This window comes from Oryzias melastigma, linkage group LG8, assembly GCF_002922805.2.
Source record: "Oryzias melastigma strain HK-1 linkage group LG8, ASM292280v2, whole genome shotgun sequence".
Classification (NCBI taxonomy): Eukaryota; Metazoa; Chordata; class Actinopteri; order Beloniformes; family Adrianichthyidae; genus Oryzias; species Oryzias melastigma.
Window position 1 is genome coordinate 8,069,371 of NC_050519.1, and position 12,588 is coordinate 8,081,958.

Here is a 12,588-nt window from a genome sequence, read left to right on the forward strand (position 1 = left end):
CGTAACAGTTTTGATGGTTTCAGAAAGCAGCAGGAGAAACATCTTTCTCTTCCTGCTGGTCGCCTCCGTCCTCGGCGCGCTCAGCTTCCTGGTGTTGAGAAAGAGCCACAATGAAGAGGAGATGCTCTCTGAAGAGGAAGGGCAATCGCTGCTCTCAGCTCGCACAATGTAAACAACCATCTTTTGAAAAAAAAAAAAAATATATATATATATATACCTGTTTTCACTGTGCAATAAAAAAAGAGACGATCAAAACTGAAGGACACAAAGGATTTAGAAAAAAAACCAAACACCTCAGGTTTTCCAAGATGATTCAAGATTGTAGTTGTGCAGGAGATTTAAACCACTTTTCCCCTTCACAAAAAAGACAATTTTTCTCTAGATCTGTGCAATTTTGACAGTCAAGCTCAATCATAGCACTTTACACAAGTAGAGTGCAATCAGGCAGATCCAGAGAAACCAGGATGGAGACTTTTTGAGAGTGGCGTGAACAGCCCTCAACGCTCCTTTTGCAGCTTTTCTTATGAATCGAAGCCAAAGTTTAAGACAAAAATCTTAAAATGACAAAGTCGTCTCGGACTCAAAGTCAGGAGAAAGTCAACTAAAGTGGAGCAAAACACGAGGAGACTGAAATCCACTGATTACATATACGTCCTGTTAGCTTGCCAGCAGGAATAAAAGGCGTTCTCCTCATCTGTTTCTGTTTGGGAGCAGATTGTGTTTGAAACACTTTTCCGTTTTTCCGCCTCATGCGAGTTTTTGATCCCCTCTTATTGGCTGAGTTTGAGACTAAACACAGACTCCAGCAGAAAAACAAGGAATCCTGCAGGGAGGAATCCTCCCTCCTCTTTGATTTGCAAACAACCAATTATTATTATTTTTTTTGTTTTTCCATCCGTGCTGCTCACTGCTGTTGATGAATTACAGTGTGATTGATGATAATTCTGACTTTGTTTCTGTTATTTAGGTACAAGAGCAGAGCGAACAGCGCGTTGCAGGATGCCAAATCAGAATTCAGTAAGTTTTGAAAAAAAGAAATGCACTTTATTTATACAAAAAATGAATAAAAATTGCCTATTTATGTAATTTTAGAGATATAATGCAAGCTTAAGCTAAACTTTTAAAGATAAAAATTGTGTTTTTAACCTGTTCTTTTAGCATTTTTTCTATATTTGAGGAGATACATGAAGGAAATTAATCTCAAAATTGGATTTGTGAGTATTGTTACACTCCTGTCTAGGGGCTTGTACAGGATGTAGCATAAAGGTAGAAAAAGAAACAAATTAAATATACCAACGACTCAAAAACTCTTACTTGATTGAAAATAAGCTGGGAATTTATTTAAAAAAAACAATAAAGGAGAAAGAAGCATAACTTAAAGGTGAAGCAAAAAAAATTCAGGGTGAACCAAGGTCAAACTGACATAACAAACCTTATTTATTCACATTTTTGTGTATCAGTAGCAGCCAAAAAATGTAGTTTGAAAAAAAAAAGCATATTTTTGATGTAGAAAATACACATTTTGAAGGAAATACAAAGGAAAAAGGGGGGCGGAGTTACTCACCGCCAGTAGTCCTGCCTACAATTCAGAGGTGGCCGCTCTGCAGAAACTATGTCCTCAAAAATGATACAGGTTTTTAGATTGTAGTTAAAAACAGCATCATCATATTGAAAAGACCACTGGGAACGCTTTTAAGACAGATCATCGTAGTGGGTCTTCATGTTTCAATGAGAACATTTCAGGAATATTTAATATCTTTATAGAAAAGTGACACTGAAATCCAAAAATGATCACATTTGAAGTATAAATCAGTACTTTGCAGGAAAAATTTTGAAAAAAGTTAATTTAATGAATTGCCAAGGGGTTGATTTATGCTTTTTTTTTTCTTTCTTTTATTAATTGTACAATTAATAATTTTATTTATGGTATCTTAGTCTTGCCTGTTCTTGTGAATTATTACTATTTCTTTTAATATCATTGTTATTGACTTCTTTATTTTATTATAATTTATTTATTACCTTTTTATTTTACTTAATATTTTCTTTTAAACAAGTGTCTCCAGGGTTCTATCTCTCTTTATATTTATTTTATTTTTTTAAATTTGTTTTCAATATATAAATTTGTATTTGCACATATAAGGGGGTTGATTTTCAGTTTGGGCTTTGTTCTTGTTATATCAAGAGGGTGTTTTCATCGTGTTTGTTTCTATATGTACAGCACTTTGAGATGTTTTGGGTTTTTTTTACAAAAAGTGCTTTATGAATAAAATCAATTTGAATTTGAATTTCTTTGAAACTCATTTACCTCAAAACAGCAACTTAAAGGACAGTTTCTTGAAAAAGAAAGCCTTTACGTTTTTTTTTTTTTTTTTTAACAATTAACCGCATTTAGCCTCCATCCAGAAGCCACTTCAGTGTTTATTTAAGTGAAAGTTGGTGTCATGTAGATAAAAATCTCCAAGCATCACAGTGGAGTACACAGAGACTGTCAGAGTGCGAGTTTATCTAAGATGATCTCTCCATTTGTGGGCTGGAAACACCACTGCACTTACCCCCCACCCCCACACCCCCACCAAACCTCAACTATTTGGGAGATCAGATTGCTCTTTGTCTGGTGCATGTTCCCCGTTTGCTGCTACCCTGGCGTACACCCACCTCAGAGATAACCGCTTTATCAGCGATGCGCTCGTGTCAGGAGAGGGCATCAAAGCGTGCATAAGCAAATCCAGTGGGACTATTTGTTGTTTAAAAAAAAAAAAAAGTTTCTCTTGGGAGTTTTTCTGTCTGTTGCCACAGATGTTTGCTGCTTTTAAAATAATCGTTAAAGGATTATTTGCATTTCGGTCTTTCAGAAACCATCCTGCAGCTCCTGAAGACTAAAACGATCCTGCTGCTGAGTCCCTGCATGGCGTACAGCGGTCAGGAAAATTTAAAATACACTTTTAGTCTTTAATATGCAGCAACACCAAAACATGCATCGTATTTCTGCAGGCCTGGAGCTGGCTTTCTACAGCGGCGTGTACGGAACGTGTATCGGAGCGACTACACACTTCGGAGAGGCTGCCAAAGGCTTGATTGGGATCTCCGGGATTGTGGTAGGCGCCGGAGAAATCGTAGGTGGGTTACTTTCCTCTCGGAAAGCAAGCTCCCGTGAAGCTCTGATTTAAAGTGTTCCCTCTGACCCATCAGGCGGCGGCCTCTTCGGTCTGCTGTGCAAGAACAGCCGCTTCAGACGGACCTCTGTGGTGTTCCTGGGAATGGTCGTCCACTTCATCGCCTCCTATTTGATTTTCCTGAACATCCCGGCCGATGCACCCATCGTCTTGGAAACCACCACGCAGCAGACCCCGTATCTTAACCCGAGGTGTGGGGAAGCTCGTCTGAAAAATTCTTGGCAGGAAGTGGGTGATTTTTAAATCAAGCTGTGTGTTCTCCGCCAGCGTGTCCATCGCTCTGCTGTGCAGCTTCCTGCTCGGACTTGGAGACAGTTGCTTCAACACGCAGCTCTACAGTATTCTGGGCCACATCTATGCTGAAGAAAGCACGCCGGCTTTCGCCATCTTCAAATTCATCCAGGTAATCCGCGCTCGCCTTCCAGAGATGTTGTTAGTTGAGCCAAGTAAAGCTCAAGCAAACCACTCTGCTGCCAGGAAGGAAATAAATTCACCTGAAGCCTTATCAAAAAGAGGGTTTCTAAGGATGCTCAAGAGCATCTTTTTTAGTTGAGAAACAAGGAAAACTCTGAATCTGCTGACCTGTGGATTCTGTCTTTTGCTAGTCTGTGAGTGCGGCAGTGGCTTTCTTCTACAGCGGTTACCTGATGCTGATGTGGCAGCTCCTGCTGATGGTCATCCTGGGCTTCACTGGAACCCTCTGCTTCTTCGTGGTGGAGAGGATGCAGGACTTCTTTGTGGATAGTCAGGAATATTAAGATCTTCCAGCTGCATTTTTTTGTCTATGACACTTTTAAAAACCCAGAATGTTTATTTTTGAGTCGTTGCTTTAAACAGCAGGCTGCACAGAAGTCTAAAATTCTTGTTTCTGATTTCTTTGAAGGTGTGTAGATCCTCCTTTTGCAGATTTTCCTTATCGCTCAGCTCTACGTGGAGGTTATTAATGTGTGATCTCATCAGCTGAGCTGCACTTGACTTGTAGGCTTTAATAATCCCCTTATCTTGCTTTGTGCTGCCCCTCCAGCTCAGGTTTGAAGCGATGATAGGACGAGCTAAAGCCCTTTAAAAAATAAAAAAATGCTGAAGTTAGTTTAGTTAGTTTAAAATGTTTAAAGCTAAAACTTAATGCTTGACAATCACTACCTTTTGACGTTTTTATACATTTTGCATTTTTGTGACATTTCAGTGAATAAAGTTTGTCCCATTTTGAATTGCTTTGGCTGTCGTTGATTTGTCATAAATGACGTAAACACAACTATAGATTTTACCTAATAAATAGTAGCAGTCACTTCGTACTAAGAATTCATTTTAATTAATGCTTAATTGTGCATTAACTAACATAAATAAAGCGAGTCTTATTTTAAAGTGTTACCAAATAATCTTTTTTCTAAGATTTATTTTCTTATAAATGTTGTCTGACTGCACTTTTTAGATCTCTCTTTCCCAAAATTGCTAAAATAGTTTGAAAATCCAAATAAAAAACAAATTACATTTCTCTGATCTGACTTTAAGGGCAAATTCAAAAGGCCTTGAAGCTGCATATTATCTTTGCTGGCAATTTAATATTGATTATTGTCACCCACTGACAAAAGATTTGTGGATTCTTAAAGCCACGTAATTCTGTAAAGCCCACTACTTTTAAGAATTGACAGAATATTGTAAATTTCCTTGAATCTTTCTTCTTATTATTATTAAAATGCTTTTTTAAAGTCTTAGATAAAAATCCCCAAAATAGTATTGGTCTCAACAATTTTACTTCAAGCTACAAAAATATTGACATCGGTGTTGAGGAAAAAAAAAGATCTTATTTACTCACTGACTCAAATTTGATCCACACATTCTTAACGTGGTATAACATCTTTAAAAATAACAAATTCCTTTCAAAAATTGCCTTTTTTCAATTCAGAAAGTAGTCGTTTTAAAAATAAATAACCATAGATGACTTATTCTCACCATAACATTTTGAAAATTAGCTAAACTTTTTCCCACCAAAAGTGTTATGGAAGCAGCCATTTTGAAATGAGCAGGAAAAGCCCCTTTACTACCCCTAGTGGAAGGATGATGTACTACAGGGCAGAAAACATGGACTTAAATGAATTTTAAGGATAGTTTTATTTGTATTAATGAGGTAGGGGACTCAGAATGTATCAAATATAATACTTATAGTTACATAGACTTAAAGAAAACAAATACAGAATTTAATCATAGTTGAATTTAGGAATTAGCTTTAAAAATCATTTAATTGGGATACGTTTATAACCTAAGCAACGATAATTTTTAAATATTCCTTTCTATTTGGACTCATTCAGATGCTCTTCCTACAGACTAAACACTTCTGTTTTCTGCTCATTTGCTTTAAAATTCCCACCCCTCTTCATCCACACCTGCCTGTTACAGCCCTGCGTTCCCAGAGCGGCTTTTAAGCCGTCTGTGCGTTTGTTTGAAAAGCAGAACAAATGTGCACATTAGGGCCAATCTGCTTAGTTTTGTCACATTTTCCCATCAAAAGTGTAACGAGCAAACTTGATTGAAAAACACCTGTGGGATAAACAAACGGCGCTTAAAATACACCCCCAAATTTAATTGTGCTTTTAGTTTAAGAAAACAGCTGTGCTGATTTTGTTGATTATTTACAACTGGGGCAAAAAAAAAAAAAGTTTTTCTGAAGGTTTTCCACCTAAAAAGATGAGATCTGTTCATCATAAAGGTCAGGGGTCTGCTACCTTTAATGATAAAAGAGGGATTTGGTTCAGGTTCCTATTGAACAAACTCAATGAGAAACTGCAAAGTCTTACCTCAAAAATAGAAAAATACACTTTCTTGATGTTTTTGAGGTAATTAAGTTATCAATTTATAAAATATAGCATTAAAATGTTCTCGACAATTGAATTTTTCTCTATATAACAAATGTAACTTCCTTCACTTTTGACTGCAGCACATGCAAGTTCCTTTCAAAATAAAACATCCTGTATTTAATCAGATCTTCAAGCTGCAGCAGATTTACTTTAATTAAGATGCAAGAAACAGGAAGTTTTCTATTATTACTAGTGAATAAAAGCATGAGTGTTTTGAAGGGTAGAATCCACATTTTTTTTTATCCATACATGTAAATGCAATAAGTTAATGTCACTTTGACAGTAGATTAAACCTTTTACTTTCATTTTGATCCGTTAGGTAGAAGTTATTTTCTGCATCATTTTACAAATAAGTTTTTTTTTTTTAAATCAAGCAAAGTGATTTTCTGGATTCTTTTTCCACATTGTGTTTCACAGTTGAAATGTACCTTGTAACCAAAAAAATTAGTTTGGGTTAGAATTTAAAAATCTTTAAGTTTACATGAGTGACTTTTTTTGAGTTTAACTATTTACAAAGAATTAAAATAAAATAAAAAAAATCTGATTATTGTTGTTTAAATTGATAAATCATGTGTCAAATATTAAGTTGTGATTATTTAACAAGTCTTAAACACAGTTCAGTTTGCACTTAGCTCTACAAATGTTTGGGTAAAAAATAAAAAGAATAAAAAGAAATAACACCAATAAAAGTGATGATGTATGAAATAAAAAGAGTTCTTAACAATTGTTTAAATAAAAAAAAAAAAAAATAGGATGAACCCTGGAACAGATTAGCGACCTGTCCAAGGTGTACCCACCCTTTACCCATCAGTTGCTGGGATAGGCTCCAGCAACCCCATAGCCCCCAAAGAAATTCAGCATGGATGAAAATAGAATAATTTAGAAATTTTCTATGGTAAGCATCAAATTGTGATACTTAACATTCAATTATTCCTAATAGATTAAACTGTTCTTCAATAATTTAAAGAAAGAAACATGGAAATAAGTAAAATTTAAATAAAACAGGCGAGGGAAATTTCCTTAATGTCTTCAGAACTCAAACATGTTTCCAAACTGTAGGTTGTTCAGTTCATGTTTTATTACAAATCTGTGGTCATGACCACCAGAAGCTGACAGAAAAGCTGACTTGCAGGGATCGGACGTAGTGCCAGTGTTTGACAGGGATGAACAGCACGTCTCCTGGCTCCAGAACACATTCCAGATACGGAGCTTTGGAAAACTCCGGGAAAAGCTCAGCGTCGGGATTCTCCACCTCCACCTGCAGAGGAGACGTTCAGACAGTGCAGGTTTGAACATGCGCTCTCTCGGACCGCTGAGCTCACCTGACTGGTGTTGTGAAGAAGCTGCGACTGATGCGGGTAGAGCTTGTCCGTGTCGTCTGGGGAATACAGACGGATGTATTTGCTTCCTACCACCTGGGATTTATAGGAAGATCAAACCCATGTGTTGACTTCTTCAGAAAGGTGATGGACTCACCTGAGCCAGGAAGTTCTGCTGGGGATCCTGGTGTAGCGGTGACACAGTGCCGGCAGGTCCAAACCATGCATTTATTGTGATGTCATCCTCATCGCCTTCACCCAGACAGCAGTAATCTGGGATGCGAATATCTTCTTTTAACTCTGGTATCTATGATGACAAAATGTACTTTATTGTTGCTACTTCTATATGAATAAATCCTGAAAGTATTTTTATTTTAAAACAACAAGAAAGGCACCTGATCAAAAAGTTGGTGCTGAGCAAGATAACCCCGACTTTTACCTCCATCCTGGGAGACCTGCAAATAAAAGTTGTTAGAAATCCCATGATGCACCATTTCTGTTCACCAAGTTCACACGGTTGAAGCTGGACAGTGAAACACTCACTTCATTTAGAATGAAACTATCGATAAACTGATTGACGGTAAGAAGAGTTTGTGACCAGTCTTCGTCGGTATATCTGGACCCCACCTCCACAGGAACGGTCCGAAAACCGGCCACAGATCTCAGGTACTCTATGCTTTCACGAGGGACAAAATCAGAATTATTACATTTAAATGCATTTTTATTAAATTATTTATCCAACTATGACACTTATAATAAAAAATTACAACAAAAGACAAGATGCAGTTGTTAAAAAAGTTTACTTAGATTAAGTAATCTGTAATTCTCAATTGATGCATGCCACTTAAACACACAAAAAGCCTCTAATTTAAGGGCTAAATTAATAATAAAGACATAATTTACAAGAGCTCTCAGATTTCCCTTTCATTCTCCTGCTTAACTCAATGAAAGTCAAAGAAATCAACAGGAAAAAAAAGGAAAAGGTCCACCTCAACAACCAAGACCAGAAATATTTCTAACAGAAAACTCCCATTAGCCACAAACTATGCTGTGACCTGCTGTGAGGTGTGCTTCTTTAGAAACAACCAAAGAAACATCAGAGGTAGAAGATGAGACAAAAGGAAGATTAAAAAAAGATGTGTGGAGAAACTGCGCAGGTTCACACATCTACCAAACGGTGTTAAAAAAAAGAAAATGATCAAGAATAAACCTGGACTGAGGACCCTCCCATCTGTAGGCAAACAGACAGGAGAGCCTTTTCTAAATTAGAGGAGAAATATATACATATGAGAAAAAAAATGTTGCAATAAATTTAGAAAAAATACATATCTAGCTCAGTGTTCTGAAAATGTAAAAATAAAAAGTTTTTTAATGCATTTTTGGAAAAAATACATTATGTTGGTGAAAAAACAACAGTTTTTATGGGTTACAGTGTTTTCCAAAAATTTCAAGGAATTATTTTTTTTTGCAATTTGTGAAGAACACATGTCAAAAAGATTAATATAGTTTTATTTAAAAGGTTTTGCTGTTTAAATTTCTGGCAAATCCAATTTGAATAAATATATTTTTTGCATTTCAGCATCTTTTCTATATTTTTTTAACCAGACTGGATCATATATTATTACTAAAGTTACTTAATCCTTAAAAATATTATAGATTAAAAAAAAAAAAAAAAACTTTTAGTGTAAAAAGAGTTGTAAGGACCGGTGCAAATTAAACATGTCTACCATTTTCCCAGTAAATCTCTGGCCCATTTTTGAAGAATCACAGGTCTGTCAACAAATCAGAAGTCAGGAGAGATGGGAGGAACAACCAAAAGGGATCAAATGGTTTGCTGGGCTGCTTAACACCCAGAATCCCTTAATCTTTTAGTTTCTCCTGCAGAACAGAACTCTAAGTGTTTGTCCCATTTCTCCCGGCTGAAGTCAGCAGAGAGCTGCTGGAGTGTCATGTCACAGGACACTCTGGGGGAATCCCACTTTTCTTTTCTTAATAAAAAAAAAAAAATTCTGCTAGCCTGTAACTTGTTGATTTTTTGTCTCAAAGAAATAATACATTAATGTTTTAGTTTTAAATGAGACCATGACCTAGCTTGAATTTAGAACGTATAAATCTGATTCAGTTAGGTCAGCATCCTTGCAAAAATGATGTAAAATATATTTTAAAATATTAATAGAGCTTGCAAAACAAATTTAAAAGATTAAAAATTGAAAAAAAAATGTTTTTTTAAATACAGAATTGCAATGTCAATTTTTACTTATGGTTTATTATACCTGTAAATGTTTGTAAGCAACATGGAGGATCTCAGCAGCATCAGAAATCTCAGATGTCGCTACAATAATCTATGATACTTAATTTTAGAGAGGCTGTTTCTTTTATTTAAAAAAAAAAAATATATTTTTTTTTACCTGTTAGTTTTACAAACCATAAACAAAGAAGAGAAACATGATTTCAATTCCTGCTGAAGGCTATAGTTTAGTGTTTCCAAGCAAACCTCCAGGGGTGGTTGTTGAGAGCGGGCCAGTGGTCGATGATCCCTTCTAAAATCACCGGTTTGAGGGGAAGCAGGTAGTTTGTGCTGAAGCTTTCCAGGGAAGGACACTTGATCCTGGGCACTGCCTTGTCTTCTCTGATTGAAGGACTGCGGGGGCTCTCTGTCTTTAATTTCTGTTCATGACAGAACAAAGGGACGTGCATGTCAATGAAATGTCATTTGGACTGTGAGAAAAAGTTCCTCTTAGCATTAAAAAAAAAAACAAGAAGTAGAAAAAACAAATAAAAAAAATCCCTGAACTTAGCACAGCTCTTTGCAGAGACCTTGAATGTTTCAGCCGTTTTCAAATTAACATTTATCGAGTTGGAAAATGAAAACAGCAAGTCATGTCAGGTCTGAGAAAAGCAAACTGACCTCTGAGTAAATCTGTTTTTTTATCGTCACTAAGTGCAAAAGAAATGAAAAAAAATGTAAGAAACAAACAAACAAAAAAATTCTGCATTGAAATTTATTCTGAAATACCACCAGAAATAAAAGTGTGTGGAATATAAAGCAACACACAAAAACCAGAAATGAAGCAAAAATGACGACAAACCTTGGCAACAACTTCTACACTTTTCTCCTCTTCTTTACTGGTTCTACCTATTTCATTTTGCAGAATATGAACAAGAGCTTGAAGTATGTCATCCATGATGGCCGCACCCATCAGTAAACCCATGTCACAAGTCCTGACGGCCTGCAGGACCTCCTCCTGCGATGGATTTTCTCGGCACAGGGCGGCCACTTTGAAGAGGCAGCCATAAGAGTAAACCCGTCTCCATTCTTTGTCCACGTGGCGCCACGTCCCTGTGTTCAGTCGTTCCCATGAAACATCCAGAACGATCTGGGCGTTTAGATTAAGGCTGGCGCCCGCCGCATTACCATACAACTGCTTCCGGCAGCGCTTCAGTATTTCCACCACACTTGGTTCTACTTTGTCGCTGAACTGCAGAGGGAACTGTTCTTCATCGGTCGGCAGAGCGCAGGAGATTTTTGACCAGAGTGACGTCATCGATCAGAAGAGTTTCTTTCTGTTCTGTGGGAGGGTGAACACAGGTAAGTGAAAAACTCTGAATTGAAAGGTAAAATTGACATTCACAAAGGTTCAAAGGCTGGAATAGGATCACTTATGTGCTCAGATGGGGCATCAGCACATACACAGAGGATGCTTGTTTATTTCATCTTGAACAGCCAGCAAACTGGCAAACAAAGAACACAGGTGAGGCCACCATGAGCCAAAACCGTGCATGAGAGACATGCAGAATGACAAGTTTGCAGCACGCTCTCTGGAACGCTGCCTCTGCATGACTCCATCAGTTCCTGCCAACAGCCAAACTCTGAGCGCCTGATTCATCTCTGCACAGAAACAAGGCTGTGTGAATACTGACTGAGCTGAAAAATACATGGTTTTGCGGAATGCTTTGACCCTGAAATTCTCTTAGGTTTTAGAAATTCCTACAAAATTGATTTAACATGTGATTACTTTTTTTTTAGCTTTTATTTGTGCTTTTTTCAAAAGAATGCTGTTATAATATACCTAGATTCAATCTTAAAATGTGCCCAAACACAAAACTAAACATTATTGCTTTAAATTAATTAATTATTCCGTATAAACACAGATAAACACCTTTGATGGAGATCATACAAGCATTCCATGACTGTTTTTAAGCTACAAACTTTACCATATATATTTTAAAATGAAAAGACGAAATAAACTGAATAATAATTAAAAATACTAAAATTTACCTTCCACATCCGGACTTGAAACTGTTTATAGGAACGTATTTTAAGTATAAAAAGAGGGTTTGACAGCCAACGAAGCTGTAAAACAAATTCCGCTGCCGGTGGGCAGACAAAACCCCACCGGGGGGAAACTAAGACACCGGAAAACATTTGTTCCACCTAGCGTTCAAAGATGACAAAACACCGCGAAATCCCCGAAAACATTTTTAAATATTTATGTATTTAAAAATACACGATGTAACACTTAAAAAACTAGAACAATACATTTTGTACCCTTTAATATTTTAGACGCTCTCTGATGTAAATTTGCTCTACAAACCATTGAATTTGATGCTAAAATAACTGAGTACACTGAAGAAAATTTGAAGATGCACACTCCCAAACATGTCTTAAATGTGACCATTTTAAACAATTATTATTATTCACTATCTATTTGTTGTAAACTTGAATTGTTTTAAATCAGTTATAAGATATATTCAGTTTATATACCTCCTTTACTACATGGGCACAGGTTGCAGAGAATTGCAACATGTTGCCTGAAGCTATATTCCCCATTTCACTTTTTGGCTTTGTAGAAAATGCAATTATTTGTTTGTAGTTTTTGCTAATTTGTTTTAGTTAAGTTGTCATTCATGTTGATTTCATAACATGTCAGATAACTGAGCAAAATAATAGTGGTGCACATTATCTTCTGCTGGACAAGAGTGATCGTTCAGACAGTTATTTAGGTTTATTTTAGTAGCCTTGGCCTATCTTATATTTTCTAAATTTACATCTGTTTTATTATTGCTTCTTTTATCTAATGTGTTTTATGACTTCTATGTTTTAAATAATGTTGGAATATGTTTTTTTTTGGTCAGCAATGAAAAACAGTATAATAAAGTGATTGATTGATATAAATCAATAATATCCAGTACGCTATATATATATATATATATATATATATATATATATATATATATATA

At 36.1% G+C, this 12,588-nt stretch overlaps 2 protein-coding genes across 5 annotated transcripts in view; one reads left to right on the forward strand and one right to left on the reverse strand.

Annotated features, from left to right (window-relative positions):
* Positions 1-4,384, forward strand: part of LOC112146538 (UNC93-like protein MFSD11) — an 8,110-nt gene extending 3,726 nt beyond the window's left edge. For all 3 annotated transcript variants that reach the window (XM_024272409.1, XM_024272410.2, XM_024272408.1), the window contains 7 exons: positions 24-168; positions 968-1,017; positions 2,853-2,918; positions 2,992-3,117; positions 3,190-3,364; positions 3,441-3,576; positions 3,779-4,384. In XM_024272409.1, the coding sequence (XP_024128177.1) occupies positions 24-168; positions 968-1,017; positions 2,853-2,918; positions 2,992-3,117; positions 3,190-3,364; positions 3,441-3,576; positions 3,779-3,931 (851 nt within the window). In that variant the 3' untranslated portion in view covers positions 3,932-4,384. The remainder of the gene's footprint in view (positions 1-23; positions 169-967; positions 1,018-2,852; positions 2,919-2,991; positions 3,118-3,189; positions 3,365-3,440; positions 3,577-3,778) is intronic.
* Positions 4,385-6,395: 2,011 nt separating this feature from the next.
* Positions 6,396-11,774, reverse strand: kdm8 (lysine (K)-specific demethylase 8). Of its 2 annotated transcripts, none has more exons than XM_024273086.2 (8): positions 11,627-11,774; positions 10,437-10,916; positions 9,842-10,014; positions 7,891-8,023; positions 7,743-7,802; positions 7,505-7,654; positions 7,351-7,406; positions 6,396-7,286 (listed from the first exon to the last, which is right to left on the reverse strand). In XM_024273086.2, the coding sequence occupies exons 2-8, from the start codon at positions 10,890-10,892 to the stop codon at positions 7,058-7,060; spliced, it is 1,257 nt and encodes a 418-aa protein (XP_024128854.1). In that variant the 5' UTR covers positions 10,893-10,916; positions 11,627-11,774; the 3' UTR covers positions 6,396-7,057. The 2 variants fall into 2 exon arrangements, with proteins under 2 accessions (XP_024128854.1, XP_024128855.1); XM_024273087.2 differs by having other exon boundaries at positions 7,351-7,443.
* Positions 11,775-12,588: the final 814 nt, after the last annotated feature.